The 20,032-nt window shown below is 41.3% G+C and overlaps 1 protein-coding gene across 9 annotated transcripts in view; it reads left to right on the top strand.

The window, feature by feature from the left end:
• Positions 1 to 17,767, top strand: part of CARMIL1 (capping protein regulator and myosin 1 linker 1) — a 303,717-nt gene extending 285,950 nt beyond the window's left edge. For 4 of the 9 annotated variants that reach the window (XM_070456237.1, XM_070456234.1, XM_070456236.1 and 1 more), the window contains 6 exons: positions 3,152 to 3,587; positions 5,327 to 5,408; positions 7,051 to 7,254; positions 8,395 to 8,535; positions 10,980 to 11,129; positions 16,758 to 17,767. In XM_070456237.1, coding sequence (XP_070312338.1) covers positions 3,152 to 3,587; positions 5,327 to 5,408; positions 7,051 to 7,254; positions 8,395 to 8,535; positions 10,980 to 11,129; positions 16,758 to 16,894 — 1,150 coding nt within the window. In that variant the 3' untranslated portion in view covers positions 16,895 to 17,767. Of the gene's footprint in view, positions 1 to 3,151; positions 3,588 to 5,326; positions 5,409 to 7,050; positions 7,255 to 8,394; positions 8,536 to 10,617; positions 10,643 to 10,979; positions 11,130 to 16,757 lie in introns of those variants that run through there. The other 5 variants (XM_070456239.1, XM_070456240.1, XM_070456241.1 and 2 more) reach the window with 4 other exon arrangements.
• The last annotated feature ends 2,265 nt before the right edge of the window (positions 17,768 to 20,032 follow it).

Genomic DNA, 20,032 nt, shown 5'->3' on the forward strand with positions numbered 1-20,032 from the left:
GTGCATATTCAATCCTGATCATATGTGTTGTCATTGCCAGGGGACCCCCTCTGCCCTTAAAGTCGCCTCCTCCTCTAATAAGCCCAGTGAAAGCTGGGCAAACTTTATAAGGTGTAAAACCCACTTTCTACAAATATACTGCTTTAGGAGGATTCTCTTTGTGTTCCAGTACACAAACAGAACTAGGTGCATCAATTTTCATCAAATAATGGTGGAATCTACTAGAAGTTGTGATTTGTTTCATTTCTTTTTGTTTCTAAAAACAGATCGTTGTCAGTTTGCTATGTAAAGGTCCAGGTATAGGTCAAACCATCAAGTAGTATGAAGGAAGTTTGAAAATCGAAGTTCCACATGCTCCTCATAGTTTAAAATGTCAGAGGTGTTTTAAGGTGTTTAAGAAAAAAGAAAGAAAGAAAGACCTTGTTTCTTTCCCTATTCCCCAGAGGGGAATTTCCCTATTCCTTTAGCTGTTTTATAATTTTGTTTCCATAGTTCATAATAACTTTTTTGTTGTCGCTATTTCTTTATTTTTCAGTTTTAAATAGTGACCATAACTAGTGGCTTCTTACTATAGAGGATGATGATGTAGCTCCTACATAGTCTGACCCTACTGCCCACCAAATGCCTGAAGGCAAACACACACACACTTTTCTATTTTTTCATCTTTTTCTTATCCCTCCCTGACTCAACTCTTTGAGATTTTCTCAGTCTTATCTTCCAATCTTGAGTTTTCCATTTCCACTATCACATTTTTCATCTTAGCTATGTCATAATTATTGGTTACATCAATATTTAATGTTTACTTCATTATAAGCATGTAAATGTTCATAGCTGGGTTATATAATATGCAGTGATTATATTTCCTTTCCTTTACAACTTTGTATTTTCCTTGGAGTTAATAATTGTCCCCTTTGGCATTTGCTTAGTTTTCTGATTCCCTGTCACTGAGATACCTTCTAAATCTCTGTAAAGGTATGAATGTTCTCTCAGTTTCCTCAGTTTCATCTTCTCAGTTTCATCTTCCTGGGCACGTACTTCACTACTGTCTGACCATCCCAGCCTGGGCTTTAGGTCTGGTCCCTGTTGTCCTCCTGGGATTCCCACTTCACCATCTGCTGGGGGGTCTCTCCTCACTCATTCCTGTGTCTTTCCTGTTTCCTTTGGCCGGGTTATCCTCTTCCTTACTTCACTCTTGTTTTGGGGCAGCACCTCCTCTGGTTACTTGCTGAAGAAGGAAGCACAGGAGGTGAGTTTCTGAAACTCATATGTCTTGTATTTTGGTTAATACTGTGACAGCTACAGAACTTTAGATTGGAATCCATCTTTCTTTAGAATTTTGAAAACTTGGTCCCCTTATCCTCTTACTTCTAATGTTGCTCTAAGAATCCAAGGACTTCTTAATGTTGCTCTAAGGACTCATCTTGAGTCCTCATCCTTTGTTTGTGGCTTGCTTTTCTGCTTCTCAGAAAGTATTTGGGATCTTCTCTCTGTTCTTAGTATATTGACATCTTATGATGATATGCTCTATGTGGGTTTTTTTTATCTTGTTTTGTTAAAACCCATTTGTAAGGCACTCATGAGCTATTTCAATCTGGAAATTTGGGTCCTTTGGTTCTGGAATTTTTCTTGAATTATTTTTCATAATTGCTTCCTTTTCCTCTATATTCTTTTACTTCTATTATTCAAACTGTATTTCTTCTCTTTTTTTAACTGTTTCTCTTCTGTTTTTTCATCTTTTTCTTACCCCTCCCTGCCTCAACTTTCTGGGAGATTTTCTCAGTCTTACCTTCCAACCTTGAGTTTTCCATTTCTGCTATCAGATTTTTCTGTTATTCTTGTTTCATGGAGTTTATTAACACATGTACCTCCTATATACATGGGAGATACCCAGAGACACTGAGTAACTCCTTGAAATGGCCCACAGCACCACGTTAAATACCAACTTCAGCTAAAGACGGAAGAAAGAGTTTGGAGAGGTTGTCATAAACCAGGAAAATAAGGGGTAAGGTTGTTATTGCAGGTTTAGGTCCCGGCCCTTCTCTGTGGATAAATTTCTACGGATCCTAGTCATCCTCTTCTCCTGGTATGGAGAGGTACACACCCTTACACATGGTGATTTTCCGTATAAATGTGTATTTCTCTTACAGAAGAGAAATTTCCCCTGTCTCTGCTGTTTCTTAAAAATAACCAGCCTAAAATGATCCTATGCCACAAGCATATTATGGGATGGCACGTTCTGTTTACCTTCACCTGAAATCCATTTGTTTCTGGGCCTTCCCAACTAATACTTCAGGGGTCAGCTTTCCCAGATTTATGAAGTCAGTTTCCACTCCTAACTGTTTTGGCTTCCAAACTATTGTTTTTGCTTTTTATCCTCTCTGGGGCTTAGGCCTTTTTCCTTTTTAAAAAAAATTCTCCTGCTGGGATTTTCCTGGGGACTCAGAGGAGCTACATGGGTACCTTCCAGTTTTAAGTGAAAGGTTCTCATGATACTTCGCATTCAGCCCAAATCATTTACCTTTCTCCCCATCCATTTCCCAAGTTTCTGAATGTTCAGAATATTCTGAAAAACCTCTCCCAAAGCTCATTGGCTGCTTTTTCATGTCATTGCCTCTTTCCATGGTATTACATTTCTTTTGGTTTTGAATAGTGCTTTTTATTTTTATAATTTATTTTTACATTTAAGCAAGGATCTGGATCTTGGTTTGAGTTGAGCACTTAGGGCAGGATTTCAGATGTTATCTAATGATTGTGGAGGGATTACAGGCACTTAAGGGGAAATCTGGGCCTTTCCAGCGCCTCCAAATTAAATAAGGCAGTCAGCCATCTATGCCGTGAGTGGAGCTACCTCTTCTAAAAGTTCTTGTGAGTGCAGAGGCACTTGACTATAGCATTTAAACAGAAAAAACTCACCTCTGCTCTCAGTCCTCCCAATAATACCTTCAGATTCTCATTCTTAATTTTTATGTGCGTCAGTTTCCTCACCCGTGGATATGATGATGATATTCAACCTTCCCATTTCCAAGTCAAGTTTTTAAAATGTTTCAGAATTGTTGCTATATAAGTAGCCGTCTCCCTATTTCTATTTTGAGTGACTCTTACTGAAGCTTTAATTACAGTAAACCCAACAGGATTTTCTTTTGAATCACAGGCGATGGTCAGCGAGGGGCTCAGAGTCCCACGAGCTTAGTGAAGGAGGAGATGAGAAGAAAAAACGCGACTTTCGGAAAACTGGTTTTCTCAATTTAATCAAACCCCGGACCAAACCTGAGAGGTCCTCCACACTCTTGACAGCAGAAGAATTCTCCTCCCCCAAGGCGGGAGTCAGAAGTCCAGCTGTGGATGCCCCCAGGAAGGACACGAAGCCAGCCGAGCACAACGGCAGTGCTGATCGGATGGAGGAGATCAAGACACCCGACTCCCTGGAAGAAAGTCAAGGGGAAGACGTGGGGAAGGTGGACCGGAGTGACAGCAAGGGCAGCCCCCAGGGCGGGCGAAGGTACGGGGTCCAGATGATGGGCAGCGGGCTGCTGGCGGAGATGAAAGCCAAGCAGGAGATGAAAGCCAAGGCCGCTTGCTCGCTGAAGGTAAGGGAGGGGGGGTCTCTTTTGACTTGCTTGCCTTTGTCATTTTTATCTCCACGCAGTTTTTATGGGCAAGACAGGTACAGGGAAACAGCCTATGAGTTTAATAAAAATCCCCAACCAAATGGCTCTTTCCTAAAGGACGCAGAGCACAGACAGGACTGGCCATGTTTCCCGCCAGCACTAGGGTCATGCACCCTGAAGAGCCTCAGGCTTGGAAGGTCGGGCAGCAGCTGAAGGTCCGCATCTCACCTGCCCAGGTGCTCCCGCCCTGTCACAGAAACACGTGGCAGCTGTGCCAAGGACGTGCTCCACTCTGGGGAAAGCGGAGAATCCAAACGGAGACCCAAGGGCCACTGGAGATAGCAGAACTGACAGGCAAATAAAATGATTGAAACCAGATTCTAGTTCTATCCAGGGAGATGGTTTCCACTTATTTACAGAGTGTATGTCCTTTTCCAAACCTGAAAGTTCTTTGCTAAATTCAAGGTTTAAAAGGCAAAGTATTCTGTTAGAATTAATCGAATACTTGACCATGGAGATGTGTTGCTATGAAGACACACTTTATCACTTAAAAACTGCTGAGTACCCCCAATGTGATGGACGTGAGTTTGAGTAGGCTCCGGGAATTGGTGATGGACAGGGAAGCCTGGTGTGCTGCAGTCCATGAGGTCGCAAAGAGTCGGACATGACTAAGCGACTGAACTGAACTAAGTACCCCCAAATCTGACGTCATGCATTACTTATTTCTGAACCTCTACTAAAAGTGTAAGTTGTGTATTTTTCTTCCCTTTTTTACCTCTGTATTTTTCCTGTCCTCAGCTACTTGAGGGTTAGGCCCTTATCATGATTAACATTAATTAAGATTAATATATTCATTTAACTCAGGTTGTGGTGTCTCTGCACTATTTTGAGCTCTTTTATGTTTATAAAACTGGGTTCTCCAACTTTATTTGAAGTATCAGAATAAAACAGTTCATCTTAATGAACTCTTGATTTTCAGAAAGTAAGTGGTTATACCAGGACACAGAGGGCTTGTTTTATATTATTTCTTAAGATACTGATTATTGTTTCATTAAATCCTGCATTCCACATGATTTTACAGCTGTTCACAGTAGTTCTTCCACCAGCACCACCACCGTTCTCTAGCAATTTTCTACTTACAGATCCCTCCTAACTCACTCATTAGCTCTCAGAAGAGAGTTAGGATAAAACTATATTCTGTTAACTCAACAAGGGAGGCACGATGTGGCCTTCCCTGGCCAGAATTCTGAGTAAATACTGTGACCACATCTCTGGTGAGTCAGATGCCCAAGGAAATGTTTACATTTTACTGTTTTATAGACTTTCTTTACAACAAGGAATGTGCTATTTTGACTAATGATCTGTTTATCACTGTTTCCATCGATGAATATAGCTGTCTTTTGGTAGAAAAATGAGAAGTGCTGGAGGGTTTTTCTTCCTTGTGCGTTGGATTTGACAAATAGATGGGCTCCAAGTGACAAAATTCTTACGGTGTAAGTTGCTCAAGACATACACCGATGATCTTAGAGCGCCATCTAGTGTTCCCTGTAGTGTTGTCCCAGCAGCAGAGCCTCTGGGAGAGGAAGTCGGGCACAGTCAACGTCATGGCAGGAGAGTTAAGGAGCCATTATTTGGTGCCACTTATGATCTGCTTTGTTCTTTCTCTTGACACTTTAAATAACTATGCCCTTTTGTGGTGGGGTGCTTGAATTTTTTAGAAACTTGGGAATGATGCTGTCTCCCCGGATTCTTCCAGCCTGTCCTTGAGCAGCACAGAACGGTCGGATGGAAGTGGGGCTGGTAAGTCAGGCCATTGCCATCACCCTCTTAGGACAAACTATTACCTTCTGGTCCCAGGAGTCACATGTGATTGACAGAAGGGAAATAAAGATGAAGAGCAAGAATGGACCTTGACTTTCCCTAGAAGACCACAGCCCTTCACCTGCCCCAGCTCCACTTAGGGGTGCATTCCGACCACAATAACCTAGCACCTAGATAAGGCGCCTTTCCTGATTCCACAAAGGGAAGAGATTTCATTGAGAAGAACTCCTAAACTGGGGGCATTTGGGGAGGAGAAAAAGAGAGGGGGCATGGCTGATGAAATTAATTATTATTGGAGTGTAATTGACTTAGACCACTGAGTTAGTTCCAGGTGCACACCATGGTGATTTGATATTTCTATTACAAAGTGATCATCACGGCAAGTCTAGTTACCATTTGTCACCATATGAAGTTATTACAATGTTAGTGACTGTATTCCTTCCCCAGGCAGTACATTTCATCCCTGTGGTATACTTATTTTGTCTCTGGAAGTCTGTCTCTCTTAATCTCCCTCACCCCTGTACCCCTCTGGTAACCACCTGCTTGTTTCCTATATCCATGAGACTGTTTTGCTGATTTTTTTAAAAATAAGCCATATATAGTATATAGCATGGAGCCTCTTTAATTGACATGAGGGAATGCTCTCTTCTCTCAGCTTGAACATCCAGGAATATTCAACATCCTTTGTCCCTTTGACGTTTTAGGTGTATTAAGAGAATAAGAGACTTTAGATGGAAACTGGAGAGTAACTTGTTAATTGTTCAGAAATCACCTCATTTTGCTGTTTGACGTTCTTGTGTTGAACTTTAGCATTTTCATAAGGAAAGAGTTAGACTATAACTCACGTTCAGCCGGTTTATATTTCCCTGTTATCTGGATAAATTAAGGCAGCAGAAGGGATGGAGGCAGGGCAGGAGATGATGTTCCTGGAGTAGTTCTAACGAAACATGAGGTTTGGGGCGCAGTCCTCCTCCCCCAGAGCCTGCAGCCCGACTCCAGAGTGTCGTCCAGAACAGAGGTGCCTATAGTTGATTATACCGAACCTTGTGCCATATCTAAGGAAGATCTGAGTGCTTCAAATGCATCGAGACCTGCTCTTGCCCCTGTATGCCCCTATGGGCATGTACCCTGTTAAACATGAGGCTTGTCATCCGTGGAATAGTCAGAGGTGATCAGAAGAGCGCCACTGAGTTCACTGTTTTTCTACCAAGAATCTTAGTTTTCCACCAGCATGTTTTAATTCTAAAAACGTGCTAGAATAGCATGTTTCTGTTCTAAAATATCTTTGGTGACAGATACAGAAAACAAACTAATGGTCACCAGTGGGGAAGGGGATTAAGAGATACAGCCTGCCAGGTACAAAATAAGTAAGATACGGCTATAATGTACAGCATAGGGAATATAGCCAGTATTTTGTAACTACATTGTATGGAATATAGTCTATAAAAATATTGAATCACTATGTTGTACACATGAAACAAATATTGTAAGTCAATTATACTTCTATGAAATAAAACAGCTGAGAAATTATAAACAACTATAGACGTCTCTAAAGGATTTGTTTCTTTCACATTTGAGTTTTACAGTAAAGTGTTTTTTTTCGTGCCCGTTTTTGTTTTAGTGCCTAAAGCACATCCAGAGAACCGCTTCGGTTTGGGAACCCCAGAAAAGAATGCCAAAGCTGAGCTCAAGGCGGAGGCGGGCTCGAGGCCCCGGAACTTTTCCAACAGGCCCACCAGCCCAAAGCCCCTCCTGCAGGCCCCCAAACCCAACCTGGCGGCGCGACCCACCATTCCGCAGAAACCAAGAACTGCCTCGCGGCCTGGTGAGGACTGGTTTTTGCTGGTCTGGAATTAACCCTGTGACCAGGTGGCTTCCCAAGCTGGAGGGCCTGGGCCTCCACAGGTGGTTTCCAGGGCGTCTGGTGAACATGACTGGGGGGGGATGTGTCTGTAGGAGAGGGCTGGGAGAAACCTGCTAAAGTGACCGAGGCTGAAGGGTTCCTTCATTCAGCACCCAGCACACCCACTCTGGGCCCGTCCTTGCCCTCAGGGCTGTGGGTTGAAGGCAGGATGGGGGAAGCACCCCTGTGTGCCGCTCACCCCCTGGCAGTGCTCGGACCCTTCAGAAAGCCACAGTTTAAGGATGAGAGCCCCAATTAGGGAAAGCATAAGTTGCTCTGTTTTTATCTGATATCCTGTGAAATATTTAGGGTTTAGAACAGGGCTGGGCAAACTATGGGCCTGATGTTATAAATAACATGTCAGAGGCACACAGCCCCCACTGTCCGTGTGTACACACACACACACACTGAGAATTACCTTGCTGGTGATAGAGAAGAGAAAGGGAGTGCAATTCAGTTTTTCCTTTCAATTAGACTGAAACAGGACCGCCTTCAGAAATAAGAGACGAGCTGTTTTGCCATCTTTTTATCTTAGCAGGTCATTTAATCTCTCCAGTTGTACAGTGTTCACTGCAGGCCTTTCTGGTCCTCAAAGTCCATGATTTTAAGTTATTCTAACTGATCTCAGTATGTATATGTAGGTACATGCATCCCCACTCCTGAAAGTACAAATCTATGTTATATACATATGGTGACCACTGTACTGGATTTCAGAGCAGGTAAAGTCAGTGGGTTATAACCATCACTTATTTGAAGAAAATCAAATGGCCTTTGTGTTTGAGGCAGGAGTATTTAGTTCACCTACAGTCTAATTTTCAAATATCAGCTCATTGAAATTCTGAAACTGAAATTCTATCCGCAAGGTATATTCATATCTGTAGACTTTTAACTCTTTGTAAGTTTTTTCTTTTCTATTGTTTGTTACTTCACTGGGCTATGAAACTAATTTTTGGCCAGAAAAACTATGATGCTTTTTAACAGAGTATTAGTCATTTGTATTTAAAGACTGACCCAGCTTATGCTTTAGGAATCCAGTTTGATGGGTGTCTTTTGTTTCCACAGAGGATGTCCCAGACTCTCCATCCAGTCCAGGTTCTCCTAAAGTCGCTCTTCTTCCACCCGTCTTGAAAAAAGTTCCTGCAGACAAAGAGAGAGATGGCCAGGGCAGCCCACAGCCCAGCCCCAGGACCTTTTCCCGGGAAGGTAAGATATTTTTTCTCTGCATTAGCTCTCCCCCAAGGAGAGTCATTTCTAGAAAAAGGAATTCATCTTGGTTAGAGTTTATCAGTTTCTTGGATTACATTTGGATTACATTTTGGAACCAGAGCAGACTTGATTCAACATTGTTGGTGACACTGGGTCTTAAAGACAGTTACGCTTTTGCTCCTTGTATAGAGTCATTCAGCCCAAAGGTCTTTGTAATAGTAATCTCTAGCTGCTCCTGAACTGACCCCTCGTGTATTAGGAATGCCAACAACATTGTTCTGTGACTGTTCGGGGCTACCTGTAGGTTTCTAGGTTCCACTGTGTCTCAGAAGAGCTCCCCCTGGTGGTCAGTTTTTGTCACTATGGTTTAGGAGTGGCTCACACAGGCTTGGGAGACCCCGTAGATGGTTAGCTTGCGTAGTCGTGAAGTCAGGTGATCCTCATTCTCAGATGTGTCACTTGCATGGATGTTCTCATAGCATTGTCATACCAGTATGTTTCTTTTACTTTGCTGGGGTGGGAGCAGAGCAAGATAATCCCAGGGCTTGAATGCTGTCTCCCAGAATCAGATCAAATATTGTCATCTGTGGAGGCGAGGTGTGTTTGGGCTGACTTTTGCACCCCACCTTGTCTCTCCCCACTTCTCCCATTCTGTTCAATGTGCAGTTACCTGTCTATCATCAAGTGTAATTGCCAACTCTAAGCCCCACCTATTAAGAAATTATCTGGAGCCATCGTCGCCCATGTCCAGATAGCTCTCAGCGTGGTTTGGGGTTGCTTGGTTTTATTTTAGATTGTTTGATGCTTTAGAATTCTTTAATCACTCTGACTGTGACATCTTCCTACCGTGGCTCATTTTCTTTTGGGTTGAAATTAATGGGGAATGTTTCTGAGTACTGTCTGTTGATTGAGAGTGTCATAAAAAATAGCACAGCCTGCTTTCTTATCTCTGTTCTGCAGCTTTATTTGATGTGAACAAACTTCACTCACCTGCTGGCTGTAAATTAAAGAAGGTGGGGGTTTTTGACCAAAGCTGATAAACTAGTCTGTCAAACAGAGAAACTAAAGTAATTGAATGATGGCTGACACTTAAGAGTCATTTCACACTGGGTGATCAATAAATACAGGGCTCAGTATTATAGCCACAGCCTTTGAAAGCCTTAGTCTAGAAAGAGGAATTAGTTGTGGTTTCAGGTCAGAGTGACTGCCTGCTCAAACCACACAGTCCCTTCCCCATCCTACCCTCGTCTTTCCCTTTCTGCAACTGCTATCTTTGTGTCTTTACTTACAAGGAAGCTTTGAAAAATGTCTGAAAGAATTTTGTTGGTGAGAAATGGGAAAGCATGGAGGAGTAGTGAGGGTAAGTAGGAATGTTCATCTTGTCAAAAGCAATTGGAAATATGGACTGATTGAAAAGAAAAGGGCTGAGGGCTGAACAAGAAATAATTGCTTAACATTTTTGAAAAATGACATTTTCTAAGATGCCTAAGATGAGGCCCAGAGTAACCCACCAGCCTCCTGAGTAAAAGAGTGTGTACCATGGTGCCTCTAGCATTAACCAAGAGGGTGAAATACTGGATGCTACAGGCAGATCCTTGGCTGCTTTGAGAAAGTTAGGTGTTCTTTCCCTAGGAACTTAGGAATGAATGTGTTGCTTCTCAAACATATCAGGGCTTCACAGGTAGATGCTTGATTCCCTTCCCCACGCTCCCAGTAGCAAATGCTATGGATGGTTCACACCCCCCCATCTTTCCAGCTGAAGACTGGAGAGCTACAGAAATCACTGCTTTCCCATCTGGGATCCAGGATAATCTCTGAGATCATTCTGATGGTGTTGCCTGAAATTGGACTCGAAAATATACATGAGGTCTCAGAACAGCTGGTAAATGTCGGAGGTGGTAATGTTTCGACTTCAGTTTATCTTTCAGCTGGCCCACTAACCTGGCCCAGGAATGAGAGCCACTTGCGAGCCCTCTTTCCCTTTAGAGAACTGTTCCCGTCGTCCCCATTCCTCCTTTCTTGTACGTTATTCACGCTGCTGACTTCATTTCCTTGTTCTGTGCCTCCCCTCTGGACTAGCGTGCCCAACTCATTTCTGAATCAGGTAAACGGCTGCGCTGCTTCTGGATGATTCCATAGTGAGTGTGAATTTCGTTAATCCATCTTGGAATTGAAACAGTAACGCGGGGGCCTTTCTGTCAGTGATATTTTGGGGGCAGACTCGGAGCTCACCTCATTTTGCACGACATTTCCATAATGTTGGCTGTTGAATTCTGTAGATAATGGTATATCTGTTCAGGACCAACACTGGAGGTACCTTGAATCTTAAGTGGGGTGGGTAAGCTGATATTTAAGTTTTAATATTAATATTTTTTAATATTAATGTCAACACGGTGATGTATTTGCTACTATAAAGGGTAAAATGGATCCCTTTTCCTCAGTAGTGCAAAGAGGAGATTATTACAAAAGGCATTCAGATCATGACAGTGGCAAGCCTTCCGGTAGAGGGAAAAGACCTTCAAAACTGTACTCCACCATTGCAGAAGAGGAAGTGAATGCAATTGGGCACAGGAAGTCACAGCCAACAAATGGTTAGAGTCTTCACTTATCATCCCTCACTGTCCCAAAGCTTATGAACTGGCACTAACAAAAACAAACCTTGAGTAACTTCTAGCCTGGGACTGGGTCAGGGATCGATCATACAATTGATTTTTTTTCTAAATGGCAGCAGGATGGTCCTTCCATTGGGGGGCAAAAAGTATTGCCTTAAAAAACTAAAATCAGAAATTCTTACGAGGAGGACCAAGTTACTTGGGATTATGGTGACTTGTCCTTTCAAATTTTTGTGATCATGGAGGTTGATTTTTATATTTGGGGTCATGTCTCCTATTCTCTTCCTTTCTCTCTTTACTCTTCTCTTAGATTTAAACTGGGATGAGGTCAGAAATTAAGAGCAACACGGTTACCTTTAGAGAATGTTAGCTAAACACCTTACCTTACACTCTTCTAGCAAAGGATACAGGTAATCTTTCAGTGGACACTTTGTAACCCTGTAGGAAGAAAGGAAAAGTACCAATTTACTTTTGAACCTCTTATTATTATTTTACAACAGTTACCCAATAAGTGTCTTCCAATTTTGACACTGTATACATCCTGTAAAGTTCTGTTCAGGTGAGGATGGTCCCAGGCAACGGATTTTAAACCAGCTTTTATCTCTAGTGGGAAATTTTAGAATAAGTACTGCTGACTCAGAGAGGAAATGGCTTTTCTATGACTAAGTATTCATCATCTCCCTGGTTAATGGCTTTTTATAAATATGACTTAAAGTCTTTTAAAGAAAGTTTTAGTATCATAAAAGAGATATTAAATATTTTGATATCTGAAGCTTGTTTAAGGGATTTCTTCCCTTGGAATAGGCTCCACCCCCCCGTTATACCATCTGATAAAGTAACATATGAGGATAGGTGGCTCCAGGGATAAAGTGTCCACAGTCTAGCCATAATCCCACACCCCTTACTGCCTCTTCAGAAAGCATCACAGAAGGCAGGTCAGTGGAAGTGAACTTAAAATAGGGATAATTTCTGTTTATTGAAAAAGGCTAAACCATTCTCAAACCTTTGACCTACCAGCTTAGTAGTCCAGTGAGTTATGACTTCTCAGTAGGAACTGTTGTCTGACACAGTTAAAAACAAGAACAACGGAGCAAGCATCTACCAGTCTCCCACCAGCAAAGCATTGGAGTCAGCCTTCTTGACCAGATGCTGTGAGATAAGCCGTGGCCCAGCACACACTAGCCAAGTGACAGGGTGGCGGTAAGGATGTGGCCCACTGCATAAAAGCCACATTCTGTTTGGGCCTGGCAGCACCTGCCCTAGAGGAAAACAACTGACTTGTTTCTTCATTTTTAAAGGGTTTCCTGTGGTAGGTGTGTTCAGAGTCACATAGCTTGTCTCTGCAAGAGATTTTTCAATATTTTCAAGAAAATCTGTTATCTTCAAGCCATATAAATTACAATAAGACATTTTCTGAAAAAAAATTTATATTAAATCAGAAGCTCTATATTGCCTCTTTTGATAAGGACACCCAAGGTTACCCAGATATTGCTAGATTTTGGAAATTTATATTTGCACTGTTGCATCAGTTGACTTATAATCATTTGTTGTTAACAAAGAACGCTTCATGCAATGTAACGTTCATTTTTCACGAGACCACCAACAGCACTTTATACAACACGTGGATGAAGATCCCACCTGCCATACCACACTGATCATCCAGTGAGGTTCTGAGTTAGAGTAGAAATAAGATGAAGCCAGAGAAAAGCCAGATCCTAGAAAGGCAAGAAATTCTGTCTCTCTGATTTTTTTTTTTTTTCCTTTTTGATGACCTCTTTGGTTTAAAACTCTCATTGTGACGGGCTACATCAAATTTTGATGGAATTCAGTAGGACCATCTTGATTTGCTTTCCTGCCTAGATTTCTTGAGATATGAACAGGAACCAAAAGCATAATTTTTGGAGGAGCTTCAGTTAAAATAATCTGATGTACAATATTTTAATCTTGTTTTGTTAGTGCCGATTCCCAGCACTTGTCTTCACCCCTGAGAATTGCATAGCAGTCTGCTTTCTGAATAGTTTGTTAACAAATGCATTTAGCAGAGCAATTCTATTAAACCACAGTGTGTAGTTTCCTTTAAGTATTTTAAGAGCAGGTTTGTTTATGCTAAAACAGCTTTCTTACCTTCCTAAATCATGTCTCTGTGAAACAAACAGAAGCTTTTGTTCTCAAAGCATGCTGCCTATTTTTATCATGGTTATTATGTTTTAATTATGTGGCTATTTTAATATTGAGTTGACAGGTAAAATGCTTACTTTCTTTTCCTGGAAGTATTTGTAATTACATCTTTCGAATTTCAGATCATTTCCTCTCTATGTTTAATATAAGCTGTGATGTCTTCATTAGAGTATGTCCTATTTTCTTGAAAAGAGTTGGTTTGACTTTGTATGCATTGTAATGTATCCTATTTGGACAGGCCATCCTACTCTGAGATTCCTATAGTGTATCACTTGCTTCTTCCATAATTCAGCCTATAGCCAACAAATATTTGGTTGTGGCTAATAATCTGTAACCCGGTGCTATGTTCCCCATTTTTCGCCAGATCTGGGTTCTACTACCCCTATGTGAATTCAACAGTTCATTGACACTCGGTGCTTGTCAGAAAATATTTCAAAAAGGTCATCATGTTTTTCTCCTGGGAAATATGAATGTCAGTGGAGCTTAAAATAGAGAAAAGCTCAAATTTTTATATCAATCTCTAATTCTGAATTTATATGCACATTTCAGATGCCCTAAAATTAGCATATATGTGTTTGCATATATATATGCAAACTCAGATCATCTTCAAGAATGACAGATTTCACATTTGAGCCTATCAGTTATCAACACTGAAGACAGGATATGAATAATATACATAGAATGTTTCTGTTGAATAAATTGCCTGTTTACTTACTCAGGTATCTTTTATAATTTTAACGGTACCTGGAATGGTAATAAATGTGTATAGACATATAGAGAAGCTCTTGAACTTTAATGTATGAATTGTTGCATTAAAGTAGTAAAACAGTCTTTAAGAGAAAGTTTCTCTGAATTAGTAAGAAGTCTGAATTCAGAAATACTGAACCTACTTAAATATAATTGTAATTTTGTAATTACTGTCCTAATTATATGCAATCAAATAATGCTGCCTAAAGGCTGGAAAACAAATGACAGAGAACACACCTCCTACTAAGGTCGTTTGCAGTAGCAATCTGGACTAATACCAACAAACTCAAGTGAGTTGTGCAAACAGTTCCTTGATCTCACCATGCCTCAGTTTTCCTGTCCAAGAATGGTGCCTTACCTATGATACAAAGAAAATGTCAGCCTGGTACTAGACCCATTATCACATTCACAACTGGTAGAGTTAAATCAATGAAAGTGAATATTTTTAGAATGAATTTTTAAATAATGTCACCACCATAGTGAATTGCATTGACAGTCCTCCAGAAACAGCATGTCATTATTCCTCTCAGTGACTATGCCAGACAAATGAGAAGTTCTGCTCTCATGACTGGTACCAGGTCAGCTCTATGTCACCAACTCAGCCTGTTAACTTGTGTACACCCCCGCCCCTCCCTGCCGGCCTGGAGGACTCAGAAGCTAGTGTCACTTGGATGGAGACTGAAGGACAGTCTTACTTTTTGCAGGAAGATTCCTGTGTTGGATTGGTACTCAATTTCGGTTAGTCCTGGTCCAGGGTTCTTGGTTTTTATCTGTGACAGAAACGCATTTGATTATAGGAATTTCTCCATTTTTAGAGGGTATTCTTGATGTCATATCATATGACATCAATTAGACCTGGGATTCTGAGGATGTTATAACTATTGGGAAGAATGAAAAGGTTTTTTAAATCTAAGAACATAAGCTAATAGATAAACAAGCAGTATATCAGCATACTTCTTCCTTTGAATTTGTAGTGTTGGAAATTTGAGTGATACTTATTTTAGTTTTAAAATGAATAAGATTTTCTAGCTGATTTCACTAGTAATGATCTGTTTTGAGGTTAGATTATTGCAAAGTATTTCAAAATCAAAATACAATAAATTTTCTCTGCTAACCCCTGCTCATAGTAACACAAACAAGTTCAGAACTTAAATATTATTACTATTAAATTAATTTGTGAGAAAGGGAAAATTTATAGAAAATTACTCACCTTTCCCCCCCAAACCTGGCTTGTTAACAACTTTCAAAGGACCAAACACATTTAATTTTTTCTCCCAAGTCAAGCTAAAAAAAATAATCAATATAATATTTATTCTTTGCTTTTCCCCTCCATCTGAGAATTTGCTCAAAACTTTTTTAAAAATTACTTTAAAAAAAAATTACTTTTTTATCATGAAATTTTATCCTTTTATAAGAATTTTGAGTAAGTTCAATGTAATTAACTAAAATTTAAATTTTTATTATCTAGAGATCAGAATCTGGCCCTGACAGCAGGATTGGCAAGAGAAGTATTTTATTATGTTTGCATTTTGCCTATTAGGTTTCATGAGCTTTCACTTCCTAAAACAACATTCTTTAGCAGATGAAACATTTAAAAAGCCAGTTGCTGGCAAGATGAGTTTTTTTTAACATAATGCTAACATCAAAATGATTCAAAGCATCAAATGAGTCCTCTTGCTTTTCCAGGACTGTGTTCCTGGTTAGATATTTAATCTTCTGAGTAGTGAGGAAGCTGCACTCTTTCCAGCCACACAAAGCGCATGGGCTTGGTATTTTTAGCTTTTAAGTGATATCTCTACAATAGACTTGGTGAGTAATATTTAACAACTCTTAACAGCCACGCTGCATCTGGACCTTTCCCAAGGTATAGTAGCTGAGAAGCTATGACTTAGTTGAAAAGCATGGGTTTTGGAGAAAGATTTAATTTAAACCCTGATTCCAAGTTTTATAGAACCTACCCAGTAGTTGTGGAGAGTAACGGTGATAAAACACAGTGCCTGGCAGGACACATCACAAAGGCTCAGTCCAGTATTGTTCTCATCACTGCTTTGTAGATCCCCCATCTCCACAGGCAACAAACATGGCAGTTTTGTTTTTTTTTTACCTGGAAGCTGTTCCTAAAGGATTGAATAAAGGCAGCATTAATTCATTTCCACAAGACTTTATTCCATTTCCTAGAGAGTGAAACTGAGGTTTTCTGAGACACAGAAGGGCCTGACAGAGATCACTGGGGGGCCTCCTCATATCCTGTCCTTGAAGCAGGATGGCCAACCCCAAATGGTGTGCAGAAGGCAGCGGATGGAATACCTGTCCAGCAGTGCCACCTCCGGGCTCTGTGCCGCATGAATGGGCAGCTGTGACCGAGGAGGTCCCCCTGGACAGAGTGGCTTCCGTGTGCTCCCACCCCCACCCTCCCCTGCTGGGGTGCTCACCCTCAGATGGTCAACCGCATCTATGAGAGGCGTACCCTCTCATAGACTGGGGTTTTCATGTTTTCTGTGTTGTTTTGTTTTTAATTTCTGTTTAGAGTCTTGAAATGTACTTGGAAAATTGTTTCTGAGAAAGTTCATCTCAAACCCTCCCACACTCTTCAGGGCCCCTGCCTATCTCAGCCCCTTACTGCTCAGGCCACCAGCATCTCCTTGTTCATCAACCGTAATGACTTTCTTCCCTTCCCTTCAGTGTCCAGGAGAAGCTGGAGCCAGCAGGCCCAGGAGTGTCAAGAGCAAAAGCAGTGGGCCTCCAGTAAAGACGGCCAGCCGGGCAGCAAATCCAGCGACTCTGGGGAAGAAGCAGAGAGAGAGTATATTTTTGTGTAACGGTCACCCACGAGAAGTCTACCATGAGGGGTGCTTCTGTTAGCCATCAGAGAGGAACCAAGGGCAACATGTCTTTCTTCTGAGCAGCTGTCTCTTGGTGCTTTTTTCTTTCTCCTTTTTTCCTCGAGAACCAAAACAAATCCATTTCTCGGGAATCAAAGCACAGGTTTGATCTCTCCCAACCCTTGGCATTTGATTTCTATGCACTCCTTCATCTGCCTTCAGCGAATGCATTACCCCATGGGCCCTACTTGAATTTCTCTGAGGCAGCTAAAGGTTGCCCCGTCAGGTGAGTTTGGGGAGGTAAACGAGGTCACTGGACACACACTTCTGCGTGACTCCATCCAGCTGACCATGGGCACTGCTGCATGTGGCTGTGTCAAACCTGCACTTGACTCGATAGAGCAGTCTATTCTTGATGTATGCAATTGCACTGTAATTAACAGAGCACACTAATAGTTTGTATAAATTATGTATATCAGATCTTGGGGATGGTTTTTACATTCTCCCATGGGGAACTTCTTCCTTCCCGATGTGGAATTGTACATTTACATTTGGTACGGTGACCTTTGTGATACCAACAAGCGAGTTGAGAACTGAGTGAAAGGCCCATGGCGGATTCTACCATGCACCCAGATTAATGTATATAGTTGATTGGAATGAGGTTTTTATGAATATTCATGTTTTTTGAAGGCCTTTAATTTCTGTTCTGCATATTAGCTTTTAATGTGTGATTAAGAGAGATACTTTGACACCTGTAAAAAATCAAAATACTACTTTTTAAGACATTTCACAAATATTCACTTACATTACAGGCTGAGGTATTTTATTCATATGTATATTTATACCAATAAAATGATTTTACAAGTGGAATTTTGACTTTCTCCAGTGATTTTTTAGTGGGGATTGGCTTGTGGTGATGAGCTTTGTTTTCTAAAAATCCAGAATAATCACAGTTCCCAGATTACCAAAAACCTATTACACCCTAAATAAATGCAACTTGCTGATTTCATGGCCTGCTCTTACCTTTGGGGAAAACATGAAATTCATCAAAAGGTTATGAGAGTCCACGAGAGCCCACTCATCAGGCCAGATAATGGAGTCGGGGCTGGAGTCTCTGAAAAATCCCAAGACACTGTGAGATGAGCAGGATGACTGCTGGGAGAGGTCTGGGAATCTTCACCAAACAATAAGTTACAGATCATGGTTTTCCTACTGGTGCCATGTGCAGGCCCTTAACTAAGAATGAGGCTACTGGTAATTCACACCCCATCTCAGGTATACCAAACAGGGGCTCACAACCCAGGAATCACTTTGTTTTGAGGATGCATTCTTTGTCTAGTTAGACTGGGCAGGCTGACCTTTCATTTTCCCTTAGTTCAGCATTGGATGGTCTGGGTCCCTGGAGCACCTGCTGTTTGGCTGACGATTGGTGAGGCATGTGTCGGGTGTTGGAAAGAAGTCAGTGCAATTATAAAACGGCCACTGAAAATTCAGGAAGAGGGAAACAGACAGCTGGTTAATCAGGTGGGGAGATCCGCCCTGGGGAGGGGAAGATGTCACACGTTGACCCCGCCCCACGCTGGCCCATTTCTGGTGTACTCCAGGTGCTTCTGTTCACTATCCACCTTCTCTCACACTGTTTACAGAACAGTGTTCCCAGAGAAAATTTTGCAAACTTGAAGGGAAAATGATTCATTTTATCTTTGCAAAAGAAAATGTACAGAAAAATAACAACAGAAAATCGCAGGAGGCAGGACAGCCCTGATTTTTCAGTGTTACACCCATCCTCGATCCCAAATGTGTGGACTTACCTGGTGGTCCAGTGGTTGAGACTCCATGCTCCCAATGCAGAGGGTCCAGGTTCAATCTCTGGTCAAGGAACTAGATCCCACAAGCTGCAAGATCTCATACGCTGCAACTAAGACTCAGCATAGCCCAGTTGAAAAAAAAAAAAAAGAAATCCTGAGTGGACAAATCCTAAATTGAGATGGCCACGAAAAGATTTAGACTTTTAGCTCTGGATTAAAAGCACTGCCCACGTGTGACCCAGCAGTAGAAAACACTTGGTGTTCATTTTCATCCTGTCCCTCTTTTTTTCTTCAGAGCAAGAACGTTAACCAATGCCTTCTCTAGCTTGTTGAAGGAACCCAGTGGGAGGTCTTGGTGGAAGGCTGTAGATTGAGTCTGACCCTCATTTCCACTGTATAAGATGCTAAGAAAATGGAGGTTTCAGACCCTCAAGGTTGTTACTACAATGTTTGGGGCTCCTAAGGTACACAGTCCACTGGAAACCTGTATTTCCAACACCCACGTCTTTTCTCTCCTGAGTTTAGACTGGACAAAACAAAACTATAGAATCCATGGTATGGTCTCTTCAATAAGTGGTGCTGGGAAAACTGGACAGCTGCATGTAAAAGAATGAAATTGGAACACTTCCTTATAATATACACAAAAATAAACTCAAATGGATTAAAGACCTAGGTGCAAGCCCGGATACTGTAAACTCTTAGAGAAAAACATCAGCAGAACACTGACATAACCCACAGCAAGATCTTTTTTGAGTAATGAAAACAAACCAAACAAATGGGACCTAATTAAACGTAAAAGCTTCTGCCCAGCAAAGGAAACTGTAAACAAAACAAAAAGATAACCCACAGAATGCAAGAAAATATTTGCAAACAAAGCAACCAACAAGGGATTAATCTCCAAAATACACAAACAGCTCATTCAGCTCAATGTCAAAAAAGCAAACAACCCAATCAAAAAATGGGTGGAAGATCTACACATTTCTCCAAAGACATACAGATGGCCAAAAAACACATAAAAAGATGCTCCCAACAACACTATTAAAGAAATGCAAATCAAAACTACAAGGAGATATCACCTCACACCAGTCAGAATGGCCATCATCAAAAAATACATGCTGGAGAGGATGTGAAGAGAAGGGAACCCTCCTAAACTGTTGACGGCAATGTGAATCAGCACAACCACTACAGAGGGTAGTATGGGGGTTCCTTAAAAAACTAAAAATAGAGCTAGCATATGATCCTGCAATCCCACCCCTGGGCATACATCTGGAGAAAAACAGGGTCTGAAGGGATACTTGTACCTCAGTGTTCATTGTAGCACTGTTTA

The sequence above is a fragment of the Odocoileus virginianus genome, chromosome 27, assembly GCF_023699985.2.
Source record: "Odocoileus virginianus isolate 20LAN1187 ecotype Illinois chromosome 27, Ovbor_1.2, whole genome shotgun sequence".
Taxonomy (NCBI): domain Eukaryota; kingdom Metazoa; phylum Chordata; class Mammalia; order Artiodactyla; family Cervidae; genus Odocoileus; species Odocoileus virginianus.